Here is a 17499-nt window from a genome sequence, read left to right on the forward strand (position 1 = left end):
AAATCGAGAAGACAGCAACAGTTCTGAGTCAACTGCATGGACACTGTTGCCCCTCAGAAATGCCAAAAAAGTGTCACAGCTGAGAGCTGCAGCAGCAGATCCACAGCTTACATTACCTGAGCTAACTAGGCCTGAACAAACGGCCTTCCCCCCTCCAGGGATGTTGATGTCCCGGTCACTAAGGATACCGATCAGCTGATGAGGATTTGGCCAATTTTCTTAAAACACGTCGAGCTCTGATATCTGTATTTTTTATGGTAAAACATATCTGAAATATGAACTTATTCGAAGAATATTCCACACATGGTGAAAATGAAAATAGTGGTCACAGGAAATCCCTCTGAGATGAAAGCTAACCGAGACCTATAAGTGATGACTAATGCATGAAAAATGAATCCGTATTAATGCACAATAGCAAGCATGGATTTCAGAATGATTCCCTAAGACAAGAAAATATTGTATGGGTTTTACAAAACTATAAATTCATCCATACTTTAAAAGGTTCATTTAAAGTCCAATGAAACAAATCATATTGAAAAGCAATTGAACTCCACATGCAGTTACCTGTTTTCCGCATCCCTCCGTCTGCAGGGCAGGTGTAGTCACTAGCAGCGAGCAGGAAGCATGTGCCCCCGCTGCGGCCGTCCTGTTCCCGGGTACTGGACCTTCGCATGGGGACCCTCTCCTCTGAAGACATGGTCAGGTCACTGCCCCCGCTGCAGTCTGCTGACAGAACTGTGGGAAAGGAAACAGGCCAGGTTGGAGATCGGAAATATATCTGTATTGTCTAATAAATCCAACATCCAGTTTCCTCAATTCATACAATTCATTTTATTCTGACATAAAGGGCTTTAAGATTTAAATCCTGAGTTTATGAGATCAATTTAAAAAAAGCCCTAAGCAAAGAACTTACCATACAGTTAAAGCTCCATTAGTGGCATCAATAATTTACAGATTTTTAGCAGAGATACTAAATAATTAGATAATATGATAGTTATAAATTGGTTTAATCATATCCCCCCTTTCTTAGATACAAGTTGCTGGGGAACTAAAGTCTGGCTTTTAACTTTAAAAGGTAGAGTCTGCGTTTTTAATCCAATAACCTTTTTGTGAAATTTGGCAAATATCTTCTTATAATATCTCTTCAACTAGCTGTGAGTTCTGTGTGCGTGCTGAAAGAAAATCCAGTGTTAAATACACAGCCCTGGCTCTGTAAATGGGAAATAACCAAAGTGGCCACACAACACTTTGGTGCTCGTGCACAGGACAGGGGTAAGGCCATGGATGTATAAAGAGAAAGGCAGCGGGAGCGAGAGGGACGGTAAATCTGGCACATGCTAATATTCTGAAGGAGCACTGACCGGATTGGGTGTATTTGTTTGGGTGTTGAGTTCAAAATCAGCAATCTTTCTCCAAAAACACAGACTCCACCTTTAATGTCAGTAACACTTCTCTGGTAACTGCAACCTTTCTTTGGTGGGAGTTTGCTTTTGCTCTTCTATAGTGTAATATTTGCCGTGGCGCAGCTGGTAGGTTATCAACCACTGACTTGAATGGCCGTGATTGTTCGCGGCAAGCCCGGAACGCAGCACAGACGCGCCTGGTGGAAATTAGGTGTAAGTATTTTTGTTGCCTAAACTTAACTTATTCTGTTCCACAACGTTAACTATGTGTTTAAAACTGCAAGCGTTACGTTAAATAGAATGGTCATGTGATTAAAACAGCCACTGTGCGACAGTTTCACGGCGTTAAATTGAACGCTCATATTTGATGTTTTGGGAGTCATTGACCTAATAGCTTTTGCCTGTGTCCAAAAAATGTTGAAAGCACATAAAAGAGCCATACGGCTGCATTTGGATAACATACCCCATCATTAAAACAAGTCCTCCAAACCATACAACTATAAAGGTCGTTTGGTTCCTAACCTCTAATACGACCCACAGGAGTGTTTCATAAATTAGCGCCCCTAGCGGTGGCAGGAAATACAACCACATATCTAAACCGGTTGCTATTTTGAACGTAAAGGTTGCGAAAGTCTTTAACATTGTGAAACCGTTGCAGTTTGGTTATGTTTAAGCAGAAACACTGCTTAGTTAAGTTTAGAAAAAGATGGTGGTTTGGGTTCAAATCAGACGTTACTTCACTTCCCAAGCACACCTGAAGGTGAATTTCGTAAATAAAAAAACAAAAAACATTCACCATTTACTTTTATTTTTAAGCGGGACAGGAACCCCGCTCTCCTGGGTAAAAGTCTTGTAATTGTTTGACCTATCCCGCTGACACTATAAACATTAATATAGGTTGTAATTGCTGCTTGAACAAACAACCTCTAACAACACCTTTCGGGGGAGGACAGTCTCCATTAAAATGAAGAAGCCAGTGTAACATATTCTTATCAGCTTTTGCAAGTGGATCGGCGTCCTCAAGCAATTTTCTTTTATTACAATTATTTTACTATAACAGATAGTAATCTAATACTGCTAAGTATAAAAATGATCTGCATAATGCAGCAATAATCATACTTTAATGTCAATGAATTTCTAGCCCAAAAGTTTATTTCTTTTGGTTACTATAAAGGTTTTAAATCAAAGGTTTAATATTAGTCTCACATCATTTAATCCTGGCATGCCTTGTCACATGTGACTGAAATGAGCATACAGTACATGTTAAATGGAACCTTTAGGCATTGACATGTAATGCATGAGGCAATCTGAAGGACAGTGAAGAGAACTGTGTATTTGAAATGACCTCTTAAGGAAACCGCACAGGTGACTAAAGCAGATTGGTTCTGTTTATGCATTCAATTGAGACATTAATTATTCTATGCTTATTACACCTAAGGTTCTGAGACCTAATAAACAAATAAACTGTCAAGAGTCCACAGGGTGCACCTACCCTCAGGAATGTCTGCTCTAGAATTCGGAGGTGTGTAAAAGTAAATTACTGATGAAAAACAGCCACCTATGGTCTAACAACAAATGAACAATCCCTACTGGAAGAAAGACTTGGACAGAAGGACTCTGAATTGTTGTCAGCATAAGCTTTTTCACACAACTATCTCCTACTCTCAATATCTTGAGCATTGCCTTCCTTATCACTGTGGTAACCAGATATGAAGGCTGCGAGGCAAAAGAGCTCAGTCTTCTGTGAGAGAGCTGCTGCGGTGCCAGTGAGTCTCCAGGGGGAAAACCATTTCTAGTCTCAAGTGGGAATCTGTCAAATGGACACTTCTTTCAACCTGAGACAAGGTCCCTTAAAGGTGACCTATTATGCCTTCCCGTATTGTCTTTCATATCTATAATGTTGTAATGTTGGTTTTTCTTGTTAAACGTGGCCAAAACTTCAAATAATGAGGTAAACGTATTTCAGAGAAATCCCTGTGAGCTAAAATGTTCAGATTTCCAACTGTTCTGAAAGCTCTGGTTTCAACAGTTTCTTCTACTCTCGGCTCCGTGTCATGTAGCAACTTAGATGGCCTTCTCCGGCCTTCTAGGACTGATCATCTGCTCCAGGCAGGAACTACTGGAATGTTTTGTTAAGCTACTGCGGTGCTAACATTGTCGCATGTAGCTACATGCTAATGGCAGTAAAATATGTAATCTTGGCTGCCAATGTTGTTAAATTCTCCCCAATTCTGGGTCACATTACTCCTGAAACCTTTCAAGTTATGTAGTATTGGTTTTAGAAGCCTTTATCTGTGATTCTTGACTGTAGAAAGTCGTGCTATATTCTATTATTGTCTACTGCTAACTATTAGTAGCTAGTAGCTGCGTGCTAACGCCAGGGAAACCTGTTATTTCGGTTGACAATGTTGTTAATTTCTCCCCAATTTGGGGTCGCATTACTGCTGAAACATGTCCCGCGATTTTTGAATGTAGAGAGTTCAATCACTGCCCACTGCTAAGTATAGTAGCTGGTGTGCTAACACCAGGGAAACCTGTAGTCTTGGCTCCCAATTTTATCTCCCATGTGGCCGGGCCATATGGTCTTACCTGAGCGGTTGCGTTCTAGTACCCTACTTCCTTTGACATGGCACAGGTCACCTTGAGTGCTGTTGCAGGTGGTGTTGAGATCGACTTTGCAGTAAATGGGGGACCCACCCAGCACCGCCTGAGGGATGTGTTTCTTCCTCTTCTTGGGCAGCTTCTGCTTGGCCATGGCGAGGGAGTAGTACATCCCAAAGTTATTGACGATGACGGGGACAGGCATAGCTATTGTCAGCACGCCTGCCAAGGCACACAATGCGCCCACAACCATGCCTGACCAGGTCTTTGGATACATGTCGCCATAGCCCAGTGTTGTCATGGTTACCACGGCCCACCAGAAGCCAATGGGGATGTTCTTGAAATCGGTGTGGCGGCTACCAGTGGGGTCATTAGGCATAGCGCCGATTCGTTCGGCGTAGTAGATCATGGTGGCAAAAATTAACACTCCCAATGCCAGGAAGATGATGAGCAGCAGGAATTCATTAGTGCTGGCCCGTAATGTGTGGCCCAGCACCCTTAGTCCCACAAAATGACGCGTTAACTTGAAGATACGCAGGATACGAACAAAGCGCACCACCCTGAGGAAACCCAACACATCCTTGGCAGCCTTCGAAGAAAGGCCACTCAGCCCTACCTCCAAGTAGAAAGGCAGGATGGCCACAAAGTCAATGATGTTGAGAACACTCTTGATAAACTCCAACTTCACTGGGCAGAAGGTCACACGCACCAGGAACTCAATGGTGAACCAGAAGACGCAAACGCCCTCCACATAGGTGAGCGCAGGGTCAGTTTCAATCTCGTACGGTGGGCCTGAGTCGGGCACGCTACTGTTCAGCCCGGTCTTGTTGATGATGGTGTTGAAAGCCTCATGAGTCTCCAAGCAGAAGGTGGTGATGGAGACCAGGATGAAGAACAACGATGCAAAGGCAATAAACTACGGGAGAGGAAAAGAGAAAAAACATATGTTAGATTAGAATAGAATACACTGTATTGTCCCTGAGGGGAAATTTGTCTTGGGCATAGTGCTACAATCGGTTGCTTCACAACACAGACATGTAACAGAGTAACCATTCTAATATCGACATGAAAACATTATAAGATCAACAAAACATCTTAGGACATGAAGGAAGGACACACAGGACTTTACAGACAATACGACATCTTAAAAAGTGATTAATAATTAAAGTGCGAAGTGCAAAAAAGTGCTGGTGTATTCATTGCACTTTGATCTCTTGTGTTAAGATTTACTATTAAAGTTCAGCAGCTTAATAGGAGGTTGGGATAAACGATAACTTAAGTCTGTTTGTTTTACATCTCGGCACACAGTTCATATTCAGGAAAGAGAGGGTGTAGAGTCTGCAGTGATTTTTTCCACTTTTTTCCTGACTGCTTGCTCGTACAGGCTCTGTACGGGCTTGTACTCTTTTTGGTATGTTGGGCAATTGGCAGTAAAGCAAGGAGAAAAGTGGTTAAACTAACCAAGCAAACAGCAGTGGAGAATTGCAAAAAAGGTGCTTATTTTTGTGCGTTGTATACATGGACACTGATGGATGCGAACTGAATTTCTATTATTTATGAATAAAAATGAAGAGGGGGTAGTACTAGAAAAGTTCTCAACTTCTTCCTATACCTTTTGAACATGAACAATATTATTTGAGTTGCCTATATGTTGTTGAGGATCTCGTTTGTTTTTTTTTGTTTTTTTTGCTAAGTTTTACTTTGAGTTTGGTTTTAGTTTTCTTGTTTTTTTAACATGTTTAAACCAAGAGTTGTTCTTTTGCATTTTGTGCATTTATTTAAATGTCTTGTTGTCTCTTATAGCAGTGGTTCCCAACCTTTTTTCCTTGGCGCCCCGCCTACTTATCTCTAAGAAAAGCTGAGCCCCCCCCTCCGAAACCGAAGTTGTGGTAACTCTCGAGATAGAGCCTTACTTTCTTTTTTTGATACAGAGGAGTTATCAGCACTTTTACGTTTCTCCGCCATGTTTCATTCATAAAATAGTGATGCCGTGGCGGCAGGAAAAACGAGGATGATAGCAGCTAGCAGCTGACCTGATGACAGCAAGGGTCCCAGGTTAAGAGGTCCCGGAGGTTTGGCCTACTAAGTAGCCTGCCTACAATTTTAAGCGAGAACAAAAATACATAGTTTTTATACAGACTTTTGTATACTATATTTGTATATTCTAGTGTATTATCATAATTTGTTTAACGTGCAAATATTTTTCTTTTACCTCAACCTCAAACCAGATAAAGACGTGCGCACCCCCTGTGATCTTTGCCGGACCCCAGGTTGGAAACCACTGTCTTATAGCATATTAAGTCATGCCACACCTCCATGTCATTTTATTGTACAATGTTGTCAAATTCTCCCCAATTCTGGGTCGCATTACTGCTGAAACATGTCTGATTGGGTAGTGTTTGGTTCAGAAGCCTTTATCTGCGGTTTTTGACGGTACAACGTTAGCCTACTGCTAACTATTAGCTACATGCTAATGCGACATAGCTGTAATCTTGGCCAATGCTGGTCATTTCTCCCCAAATTCTGGTCACTTTACTACTGGGACATGTCCGGTTGTGTAATATTTGGTTTAGAAGCCTTTATTGGTGATTTGTCACGGTACAAAGTCCTGCTATATACTCCGTTGCTGTAGCTCCAGCTTCAACTAGTGAAGCACAGAGTTTCCAGGAAGCGCGATGGCCAATCAGAGCAGACTGGGCTATTTCGGAAGGAGGGCTTAAAGAGACAGGCACTCCTACAGAGCATCTCATACAGAGGGTGAATACAGGTGCAGTAGCCATGGGCAGTATGAGAAAGATAGTGTTTTTTTAACATTAACGCATGTAAACGTGTTCTAATACAAACACAAAATGCAAGTATAATCCTGAAAATGCTATATAATAGTTGCCCTTTAACTTGGCTTCATAAAAAAACATGTTCTCACTCGTCCCCATTGTGTCTGGGTAACGAGGCATAGTCAGGCAGAGATACCAACGACGGCACCTCAGGAGCCCTGTCAGTTAAATCCTGGAAAGTTGCAGACGACACACACAACAATCATCAGCCTCATCCGAGACGGTGACGAGTCTGCAAACAGACGGGACGTTGAACAATTATGCATCTATATGAAGCAGTCCTTGATATTAATAGGAAGTTCTATTCCAATTTTTTTTAATATATTTTATTATTATTCTTAAGTTGTTGAAATAGAATTGACAACTGTGGTTGGCGAAATGATGATATGTTGATACACTGCACATGAATCTGTATTGCAACAGAATTAAATGATGAGTCACATACAGATGTGTTCTTATTTTGTTTTGGTCTTCTTCTGCAAATTGTTATGGAACCACCTGTCAAGATACAGAGCTCACATCCATCTTTTCAGCCACCCTGGAGGAAGCTCAGTCTGAATGTGCAAACATCCACACAGCTTTCTCCGAGAGCTAGACGGAGCAGATTTCCACACAGGCAACCTACTATGCTCCTTCTCCACTTTCCTCCCACTACCTATCCACTGGTGAGCTCTGCCTACTGAGCCCTGAAGAAGTCGTTTCACACCCTGCCTTGTTTTTGGATTGCATGACTCACACACTCTCAAAATATCATTCCCACTATTTGGGTCACCCTGCTCCTGAACTGTGTGCGTGCATTCACTCTAGTGCTGTTAGCATTCTCTCTCTCTCTCTCTCTCTCTCTCTCTCTCTCTCTCTCTATATATATATTGTCATATAAGTGCGTTTGTTCGCCCTGCTCATTCACTGGCACCTTTTTTAAAGCCACAGCATGCTGCTAAATGATTTGTTGAGGTTACTCAGCATCATACACTTTCTACATTTAATAAAATATACAGTATATGATAATGCTGAACATAGGCGCCCATATATGTTTTCCTCCGTGGGTGCTCACGGACGCACACCCTTTTAAAAATAAAGTAGTTAAATCTTTGCATTTCAGAACCTTAGGAAATGGACAGCGGCCGACACGAACACACACGCCTATTAACTCGATAATAAAGCTGTAAAGTAGGCTTTCAACTCCGGACAGCGCCACTTCTCACAAATACAGATAGGATTGGAGATGAAAAGTTTAACTGACACGTAACCGCGATCAGCTTCGTGGGAAATTAAGAATCAATGCCACCTGTCTAGACGGAGGGGGGTCACTAAGAGGCGTTTTCATCCGAGAGACGCTGTGATTGGTGGATAGGATATGGAGCAGGGGACTGACAGCGACATCAATCAAACTATGACAGACGCTCCACTTAGCACCAACTACAATGTTTAATTTTAAATGAATGTAGCCTACTGGCAGTCTAGTACACGTGGGTGCTCAGTATTTTCCGTGGGTGCTCAAGCTCCGGAGCACCCACAGTATCGGCGCCTATGATGCTGAATATGTTTTTCTATCTCTGCTTTTAGCAAAGGTTTGTCTTACTTTGCACATCTTTAATATTCACTGACCTTGTAACTTTCTGTATGTTTTAACCATTTTCCCTAAGCCTTACGTCTGCAGTACTAAGTTGCACTTAAGCAACATACAGTAGTGCTGTACTGAAAGCTAGAGCATCACAAGAGTACGAGACCCAGGCTTTCATGTTCCCAGCTCTAACATGGCTTGTGGCCGCCCTTCATTTGGTGGTTCGAGGCAGCTGCTGATACAGATATTGTCTTTTTCCTCTTCCGTAGACAGATCTTGGCTGGAGGCGGAAGTAAACAAGACACCATTTCTCCTTTGTAAGTGAGGAGAATTTCATTTTTTCTTAATCAAATAAAAAATATCTATATATAAAAAGATCAAACAAACAAAAATAAAAGTGGGGTATATCTCGTAAAATAAACAAATTTACACACATTACATAGACATTTTACTACACACAGACATGTGCATATGTCAAACATACAGTATCTCCTCGTCAACCCGCAAACTTGAAAACGTGAAATATTTCCCACCTAGCTCCTAATACCAGACCAGCATTTATTAAAGAGATGTGGTTTCCTTTTTTAGGCTACAACATTTTTTGTCACATACAGCAAACATCTCCTCACTATCCGCTAGCTGCCTGTCCACTGAACACACTGTAAAAAAACACGGTCTCTGTAGACAGCCCAGGCTCCACAAACGGCAACAAAAACAAACTGGCCAACCTGCACCACCAAACATAACAAACAGTGTTCCAGCCAATAACCGATAAGAAGGATTTGGGGGTGGGAGTTGGGGGGGTTAGTGCCATGGATGTATTAGTGCGCGGGGAGGGGAAGGGGACGGGATGAGGAGGAGGGAGGGGCGAGTTTGACAATACTTCGAACGTCAACAAGAAGTAACGTCACCCAACATCACTTAGAGCACCTTTAAGATTGAACATAATTTCCCTCTGATGCCATGTACAAGGACATTTCTTTAAGCCTAATGGACACAGGGGGAGGATCTGCACTTTTTTCATGAAAAGCAATACATTTATTACCAGCAATCATGGTTAGTTTGATAAACCACACCTTGTTTCTGTTGGCTGTGTGCCTAGTAAAGGTAGTTTAGGTGAACAGGGGCTCTCAAGCCCAATAATGTATTTAACAATCTCCAATATGAATCCCCCATAATGGTTTAATTTAACACAAACTCTACTTTAACAGTATCTTGTGTTTCAGAAGAAATCATGGATTTTAAATTCATAATCATAAGCTAGCAAGTAAATAGGATGGGTTTAATAACTACACAGCCCTTTCACACCCATAGGAGGTAGGTAAAAAGGGATTCTTTTGTCACAAAGCCTGTATCATGACACTTTCTCACACTTTGAGACTAAAGCACTTCCACATGTACAGTCTACCATCGGCAGGGACGACTCCCGACCATAAGCAAAGCAAGGCATGGATTTTTCTGTAAGCTCCGATATCTCCAAGCTGGTGCTTACTAATATAAAAATGCCTCAAAAGTCGTGAAAAATGACGTGAAAAGGGCTAGGTATCGACCAAAATAACCCAGTACTGAGTAGTATTGAAACATCTCCAGTCAAACGATACCTGCATTGATCCTTTTTGTACCCAGATCCAAGAAAAAAAAGAAGACAATTTGTATGGTTTTGCTCACAGCCACATAGTCTGTGGTGTGGTGAAGTCGAGCGCATTTGAACACCTTCAAAATGTATTTGTATAGAGGACTGGTGGAGACATTTTACATAACTGAATTTTTCCATTCACATGATGGGATTGATTGAATTAGAAAAAAAAAGGTATCAAGGTCTCTATTGGTATTGGAATAACTTTAAGGGTACTGGTATTGGTAGTTGTAAACATGTGACTCACAGGCACCGGCTTACATAAGTGATCTGCTGCACCCTTATGTTGTCAGCAGATCTTTAAGGTTCCTCATACTAAGCTGAAAACAAAAGGTGACAGAGCTTTTGAAACAGCTGCTCCTAGACTGTGCAACGCTTTGCCACATATTTTAAGAGTGACGGCATCTGTTGAAATCTTTAAAAAAAAAACAACTAAAGACGCATCTTTTTAGTCAGGCGTTTATTTAGCCATATTATTTTGTATTTATGATTTTGTGTTTACTACGATTTATTGTGCTTTTTATGACTATTGATCTGTTTTAATGTATGTATTTATTTAGCCATTGAAGCACTTTGTGACTCTGTCTGTGATAAGGGCTTTACAAATAAACTTTACTTACTTACTTACCCTTTCCCATCTCTAGCATGGATTCTATATGACGTGCATGCAGAATAAGACCAAAATTGGACCGTTTGTCTATTTAAATATAGATAAATAATCCCAGAAAAATAAGTCACATTGTTACCAGCTTTAATTAAAGTGTTTTTCCTCCTAATACAGCAATTCTCCTCCTGCTGCTCAATTCTCCTTATCTCACTCATCTGTCATGTGTCTTTATCTCTGTCTGCCTCCTATCACGACTTTGGCTGAAACAAGCAGCGGGACTACCTAAGCTGTTTTCCTTTGGCTGCTTGGCTGCTGCGCCAACTAATGACAACTGCCGTCTCGTGCTGGGCTGTAATTTTGTCGCTTTCGCATCTGCGTGGTGAAGATATATCATCTCCCCCAGTGCACACCGGCCAGTAACAGCTGAATCATGTCACATTAAACAAGCCAGACACCAAATGCACATGCATACACATGACACTGCCATGGTGTGCGCACAGACACACACACACACACACACACACACACACACACCTGTTTGTACACTCACACATGCAGCCTCACAAGGTTATTTATGAAAGACATTAAAAATGCAAAGGTGCTACTCTACCATGTGATTGCAACAGACACATTCTTCTCGACATGCTGATCTCCAGCACACACACACACACACACACACACACACACACACACACACACACACACACACACACACAGCCACACAGCATGCTAAATACATCCTGTACTTCCGTAAACCGCTCTTTGAAGGCAGCGCAGGACGGATGTGGCACAGACAGTCCATCTCTGAACAATGCAGAGAGTCCGAGGAGAGTTTTTCAGCTATCTTTTGCATTACGTTTAAGGCGTTTAGCTTTGGGAGTATCTCGTTCACTGGCACAGCTGATAATGGACAAGGTGGCTGTTTGCAGAGGCCAGACCTGTGACCATCACGCCTGACTCTCAACATGTGGCCGCGTGTCTTGTTATTGAAAATGTTTGGTACAGGATATAAAATCTTCAAACACTAAAAACAACAAAAAGAAATGATTGTAATAAACAAATTTGGAATCACACTAATTTCATGAATCACATTCATTTCATGATTACAAATTACTTACATTTCATAAATAAATTATAAAAAAGCTTTATAATTGTACGTGACATCTTTTGATAAACGACATGTATCCAACCTATGCCTGAAAGAAGTAACTGAAGGGGACCTCACGACTTCTTCTGGAAGCTTGTTGCATGTGTTTACTGCACTAAGTGTGGAGACATTTTCTTCTATTTTCAGACAAGCTTGTTCTGAGGTGTGGCTTCAAAGAATTCTCTCTTAAAATCGTACCTATTGTTCCAAAAATCAAAGATAGGCTCAACAGTTGCAGCATATATTCCCTGGACAAACTTATAAACCTCAATCATGTCTCCTCTGTATCTTCTGTATACAAGAGTCAGTAAACGTAACTTTCTCAATCTTCTTCATATGATGTATGTTTCATTCCTGGGATTAATTTAGTTAATCTTCTCTTGACCTTTTCTACATATTTTAATTTATATGGACACCAGACTGAGGTAGCAAATTCAAGATGAGATCTCACCAGAGATTTAATTAGGAGGTAAAAATATGTCCTTGCACAGATTTTGAAAAGTGTATGCAGGGTTTCATCATGAACAATCATTACAGAAGCAGATACTGATGATGTCACTGATTGTCTGTTATTGTCAGGTGTTGTGTGAAAGCCCTGGCATAAAAACCTAATACCAAATACAAGATTGTGAGAACAGGTTTGTTCAGCACACTGTAATGAACATTTCAGTCTCCATGGGCCAGCAGCAAGTCATTATAATTTAACTTTAAGTGTGACTGAAATATAAAGGATCTTGTTTTCTCCTCTTACAAGAAGCCATTTGTATTTGTTCATTCTTCTTCAGTGTAAACAACAACTGGCGAGATGATTCGTAGTAAACGTAAAACCTTTGTTCTGCCAGGTTCTGTTTCAGCATTATTTCATTGTGCCTGAGTAGAATGTTTTAATATCAGTGCTGCATCACATTAAGCTCAGACTCCTATCAGTCACTCAACACCCACAGGAACAGCTGGACGTCTCCTCCAGGAAAGAATCAATCATAAGCATGTTTCCTCACACACGTTATAATCACATCTCTGCTGCCGTAGATGTCGCTAGTGTGGAAAAACTGGGCAGAGTGATAAATGACAGCCTTTAAAAGCTTGGCTCCATGTATCTTTTTACATGTGCTGTACAAACAGAGATTTATTAAGACTTAACAGATTCAGCCAGCGGCATGATCCTCACCCTAAACACTGATGGGATGGGATTGCTGTTACAGTCCTGAAGTAAGGAGAACTTCCTCATAATCACATTATTTTTCACAAGATGCCTCTGCCACTCCCTGGAACTCTCCCTGGAACTTGCCTGTCGGCGGCCAATAGAAGAGACATGGGGAAATGCCAGATCAAACAGCTTCGATTATGCGACCCCCCCCCAGTGGATTACATCTGCCACTTGGCCTGGAGCTGCTGGAGCCAGCGAGCCAGGACGCTGACACTGGAACTTTGCAACCTCGGCTTGTAAACAGTAACTTACACGTCAGCATGGGTGTCACATTAACACGCTAATGGAAAGGAAAAACTTGGTGGTCTGCAGGTCACAGTGGACGAATAGGCCTGTCAACGATTAGTGATGAATCAACTCGGATTAACCTGGCTGCAACCTCTGCTCTGTTCATGTATACTTTATTTTATAGAGCCTACAGCGGATTATACAATGTATTCCATAAATTAAGATGGAACAAACTAATAATCAAACTAACTTCAGCCTAGTGTCTGACCGGCAGTGTAGCACTGACCCGACTGTGACCGACTGTAAAAACTCTCCTTTTATCCCACCCAGACGTTGCAATGTGCTGCTCTAAATAATGACTGCAAAGCAAATGTACAATGTGATCCGGTCTGTGTCACCTGCTGAGCTGAGTAAGAGTGTCACCATTCTACAAGTCCACGTTTTGATTTGACTTTCGATTTTAAAGCCATGATTCAGTTCAAGTGTCAATGTCCCTAAGCTACACTGTGTCTGTTGTTGTTTTTTTCTTCCGACATGCGAGAGTAGGCCGGGGTGGAGAGAGGAAAAAATACTGGGGAAATCGCTGATAATGCTTTTGATAGTCGAAGATGAGAGCTCATTTCGTTCAATTTTCAAATAAAAACTCTAAATTGTGACACCCCTAATCCTGACGCATCTTGTTTTCAATTAAGTTACAGGACGATGGTCTAAACTGGAACGGGTCTCAAAGCACCTCCTGAGGTGGGTTGTTGGATGTATTTATTTATTAGGTTTAAATGGGTTAGCAAATTTTCCAGAAATAATCAGTGTCAATTCACTCAAAACTAATTTCTCACTTAACCCCTAATGGTATCTACCCATGCAGACAGCTTTGATAAGGACTCAGGACGACTCCTCCCTGAAATGGGATGACAACTTCACTATCATTAAGAAGAAAGATAACCACGGACTACTATGTGTCAAAGGTTGCAATGTTACAGTTCTATGGAGCGGTAATAAAAACTGTATGGAATAGCAATTCTACAGCCCATGAGAAAGAAGTAATGGACAGGGTCATGTGCACAGCTTCAAAATAATTGGCCGTGTACTCCCCACCATTTGTCAACTATAGCACATCCGCTTTCAGCGGAAATGTTTGAAAATTCTAAATGCCTACTCGCCTCCTGGAAACCTTGGGCCTTTCCCATTTCCCAGTTTGTGCATCACCGATTCCTCTCCTCGATTCCCCTCCTCGCGTCTTAGTCCCGCCCACAGAAGATTCGAGCCGAGGAGTCGAGGAAGAGCCCCGAGGAGAGAGGAGTCGAGGCAACAGCCATTTAACAAAGACGAGACATCTCTGCTTCCCAGCCGTCATTAAAAGCGACGTCAATTAAATGACGAGCAGCACCACTACATCAGCTGTCTATCGTTATGTCATACGCTGCATTTTATCATCTCTGTCAGAGGAGGACAAGTGTTCATGACAACTTCTGTATTTACTTTGAATTCAATTCACAACGTGGATAAGAATGTACGGGGGTCGTACATTTTTATTTGTTGCATTTAACACACACACACACACACACACACTCATGTTTAAGTGTTTTCTATAACAATTTACTTTAATGATTAGAGATGCTGCTTATAAAACGCACAGAAAATGCCACTGCAGCTGATATGGTCGGATATTTAAGCAGCAAAACTAACGACGATCTTACAAATGACGCTGTCTGTCCGACCGAAGCTCTGCTATGTTCACCTTTTAGAGAACGTTAATATTGTCCTGGTTGATTGTGTATTATTTCAACCACCCGCTATTAATCAGAATGTAAATTTGTAAGATCTGACTACTATTATTTATTTATTATTTAATTAATATGATACTCCGAGGTTTTAAGATGTAAGGTCTTTCTAGACAGTATGTATTTTGGGGAATTTTATATAGTTAAACAGGATTTGGCAACAGAGCTATTGAGTTTTTCAATTATAAGGGGATGTATATTATAGTAAGGGAAACTAGCTACCAAGTTTGACAGTGATTTGTCATCTTGTGACTAAGATTTGCCAAAATTAATCTTAAATTGAACCCAACTAGGATTTGAAATAATCTGTGGTAAACCCTGGTAGCTCCAGCACTCAGAAAGCTAGAAAAACAACCCTCATGGTTCACTCATTTTTTTCCGAGCGTCCTTTCATCTGTTGGCACAGCAACACGTTGGACGGGCAAACCTTGGCGTCTTCCCACTTAAACCCCCCCCCAACACACACACACACACACACACACACACACAACCAGGCAACCCACCGCTTAGTTCAGGCTCTGTTTCTCTGTTTCTGAAACTGTCGTGCTGGCTCGGCCAATCGGAGCGCTCGCTGCTCCCACTTCCTTGGGAATGCCACCATCTGTTTGACACTATGAGTGGAGGCTGCGCGCTCCGATCCTGGCCTGAGCCCACCATCCACCGCCATGCTGCTTTGGTCCTCGGTAAGCCGCCGTGACATCATCGAACCAAGTAGACCCCGGAGGTGCTAATACAGTCCAAGAGGATCAAAAACACACCACACACACACACGTCTACACCCTGACATAATTAAACCTATAGGGTTTGAGCTTGTATGTGGTGTATCTTCTGTTTCTGCATGATTGCCTCGTTATAATTTCAATCTAGATTTAGGGCTTTTCCCTCCGTGTACACACATGAAGTCCGTAGGGCTCAACTGCACGTGAACGTTGCCATCGCTGTTCACAATGCAAAAACAGCATACATGTAATACTGTGTGTAAACCTAAACCCACCTGGAGCCTGTATACCCATATTTTTAGCTAATGTGGATATGACAATTAGAGGTGTGAATCTTCACTGCTCTCCCGATTCGATTACGATTATCATGTCAGCGATTCGATATCTCGATGCATCACGATGCGTCAAATACATTTTTCTATTAAAGCCATACAGGATATTTAATTCATAGCTTTTCAAGCTTCAAAAACAAAACATTCTGCAGTGCTCTAATACTTAATAAACTGGGTACATAAAACTACAGCAATGAGCACATGGCACTTCCTGAATGTGCAAAACATAACAGAATATGTAAACAGAAAGGTTGTTAGGCCTTTATTAAATTGTAAACAGAAATAATCGATTATGGCCCGGCCGATTATCGATGCAGCATCGTCCATGTCCACGATTCGATGCGTCGATTATTTGATTAATTTCAACACCTCTAATGACAATACCTCTTTTGAATACAGTTTAGGACAAAAACTATGTATTTATAACCTATTACAACAGAATAACTGCACACTTGGTGGAATATCATAAAGACCCTTTATTGATACATTTATTAAGCTTTATAATTGCAGACGGATTCACTTTTGCCGTTGGTTTCTTAAAGTGTAAGGAACCAGGGAGCCTTTAATAATCTGTAGTTTTGCTAACAAATACAACTGCAGGCCTATTAGAAAGTGAGAGACTTATCGTAAGCAGTAATGGTTTCCCAACGCTTAGAACTGCATTATTGCCACATAGGAAAGAGGTTTCTACCTAAAGTTGTTCTTAATTATGGTTTCAAACTGATTTATTAACCAAATAATTAAAGCTGCATTTATCAATATTTCTGTGTGTAATGTCAAAGACATGCTTGTAGTGATGAACCCTGCAGCTGTCCAGAGCTATAGGGAGCGTGTTAGCATCTTTCAGCTCACCGTTTTGGTCCGTTTACAAATCGGAGACTACACGTTGTGTGTAGCCTATTTCAGATCTAGATAGTATCGATTAAATTCCTAATGAGCAATTATTTGATCGCGGATTAATCATTATCATCCCTAATTCACACACACATGCTTACGTTAGCTCTGTGGGTTCAGCAATAGCAGCGTCCATAGCAACCACTATCAGTTTATCCCAGGATCAAGTCATAAAAAAATCAACGTTCTGATTAATAGAGGATGGGGTTGTGGGTGAAATAAAGTATAATCAATGAATGAGGAACATCAGAGAGCCATTAGTTACAACTTATAAACCTTTTATAAAGGCTGTCTGAACAAAGTAGTACCAATCTTATACTCATGATAAACTCCTCATCCGCATCCTTGTCAGCTAGTATCAAACATATGTAAACTACATCAAGATAAGTCTTCTAAGAAGAATCAAACAACAAAACCATTCTTCATCATGTAAAGATGAGTTGTTTAATGTTGGTAAAGGTGACAGTGAAGCCTTATTTTACAGTAAATGACCACAACATGAGTGGATGTGTGTGCAAATATAAGGCTGTCCTCTCTACCTCTGTG

General features: G+C 41.2%; 1 protein-coding gene across 1 annotated transcript in view; it reads right to left on the reverse strand.

The window, feature by feature from the left end:
- Positions 1-17499, reverse strand: part of kcnc2 (potassium voltage-gated channel, Shaw-related subfamily, member 2) — a 102833-nt gene that overhangs the window by 6598 nt on the left and 78736 nt on the right. Inside the window, exons 2-3 of the mRNA XM_078243022.1 lie at positions 3993-4920; positions 565-735 (exon numbers count right to left, since the gene is read on the reverse strand). Coding sequence (XP_078099148.1) covers positions 565-735; positions 3993-4920 — 1099 coding nt within the window. The remainder of the gene's footprint in view (positions 1-564; positions 736-3992; positions 4921-17499) is intronic.

Source organism: Sander vitreus, chromosome 23 (genome assembly GCF_031162955.1).
Source record: "Sander vitreus isolate 19-12246 chromosome 23, sanVit1, whole genome shotgun sequence".
NCBI lineage: Eukaryota > Metazoa > Chordata > Actinopteri > Perciformes > Percidae > Sander > Sander vitreus.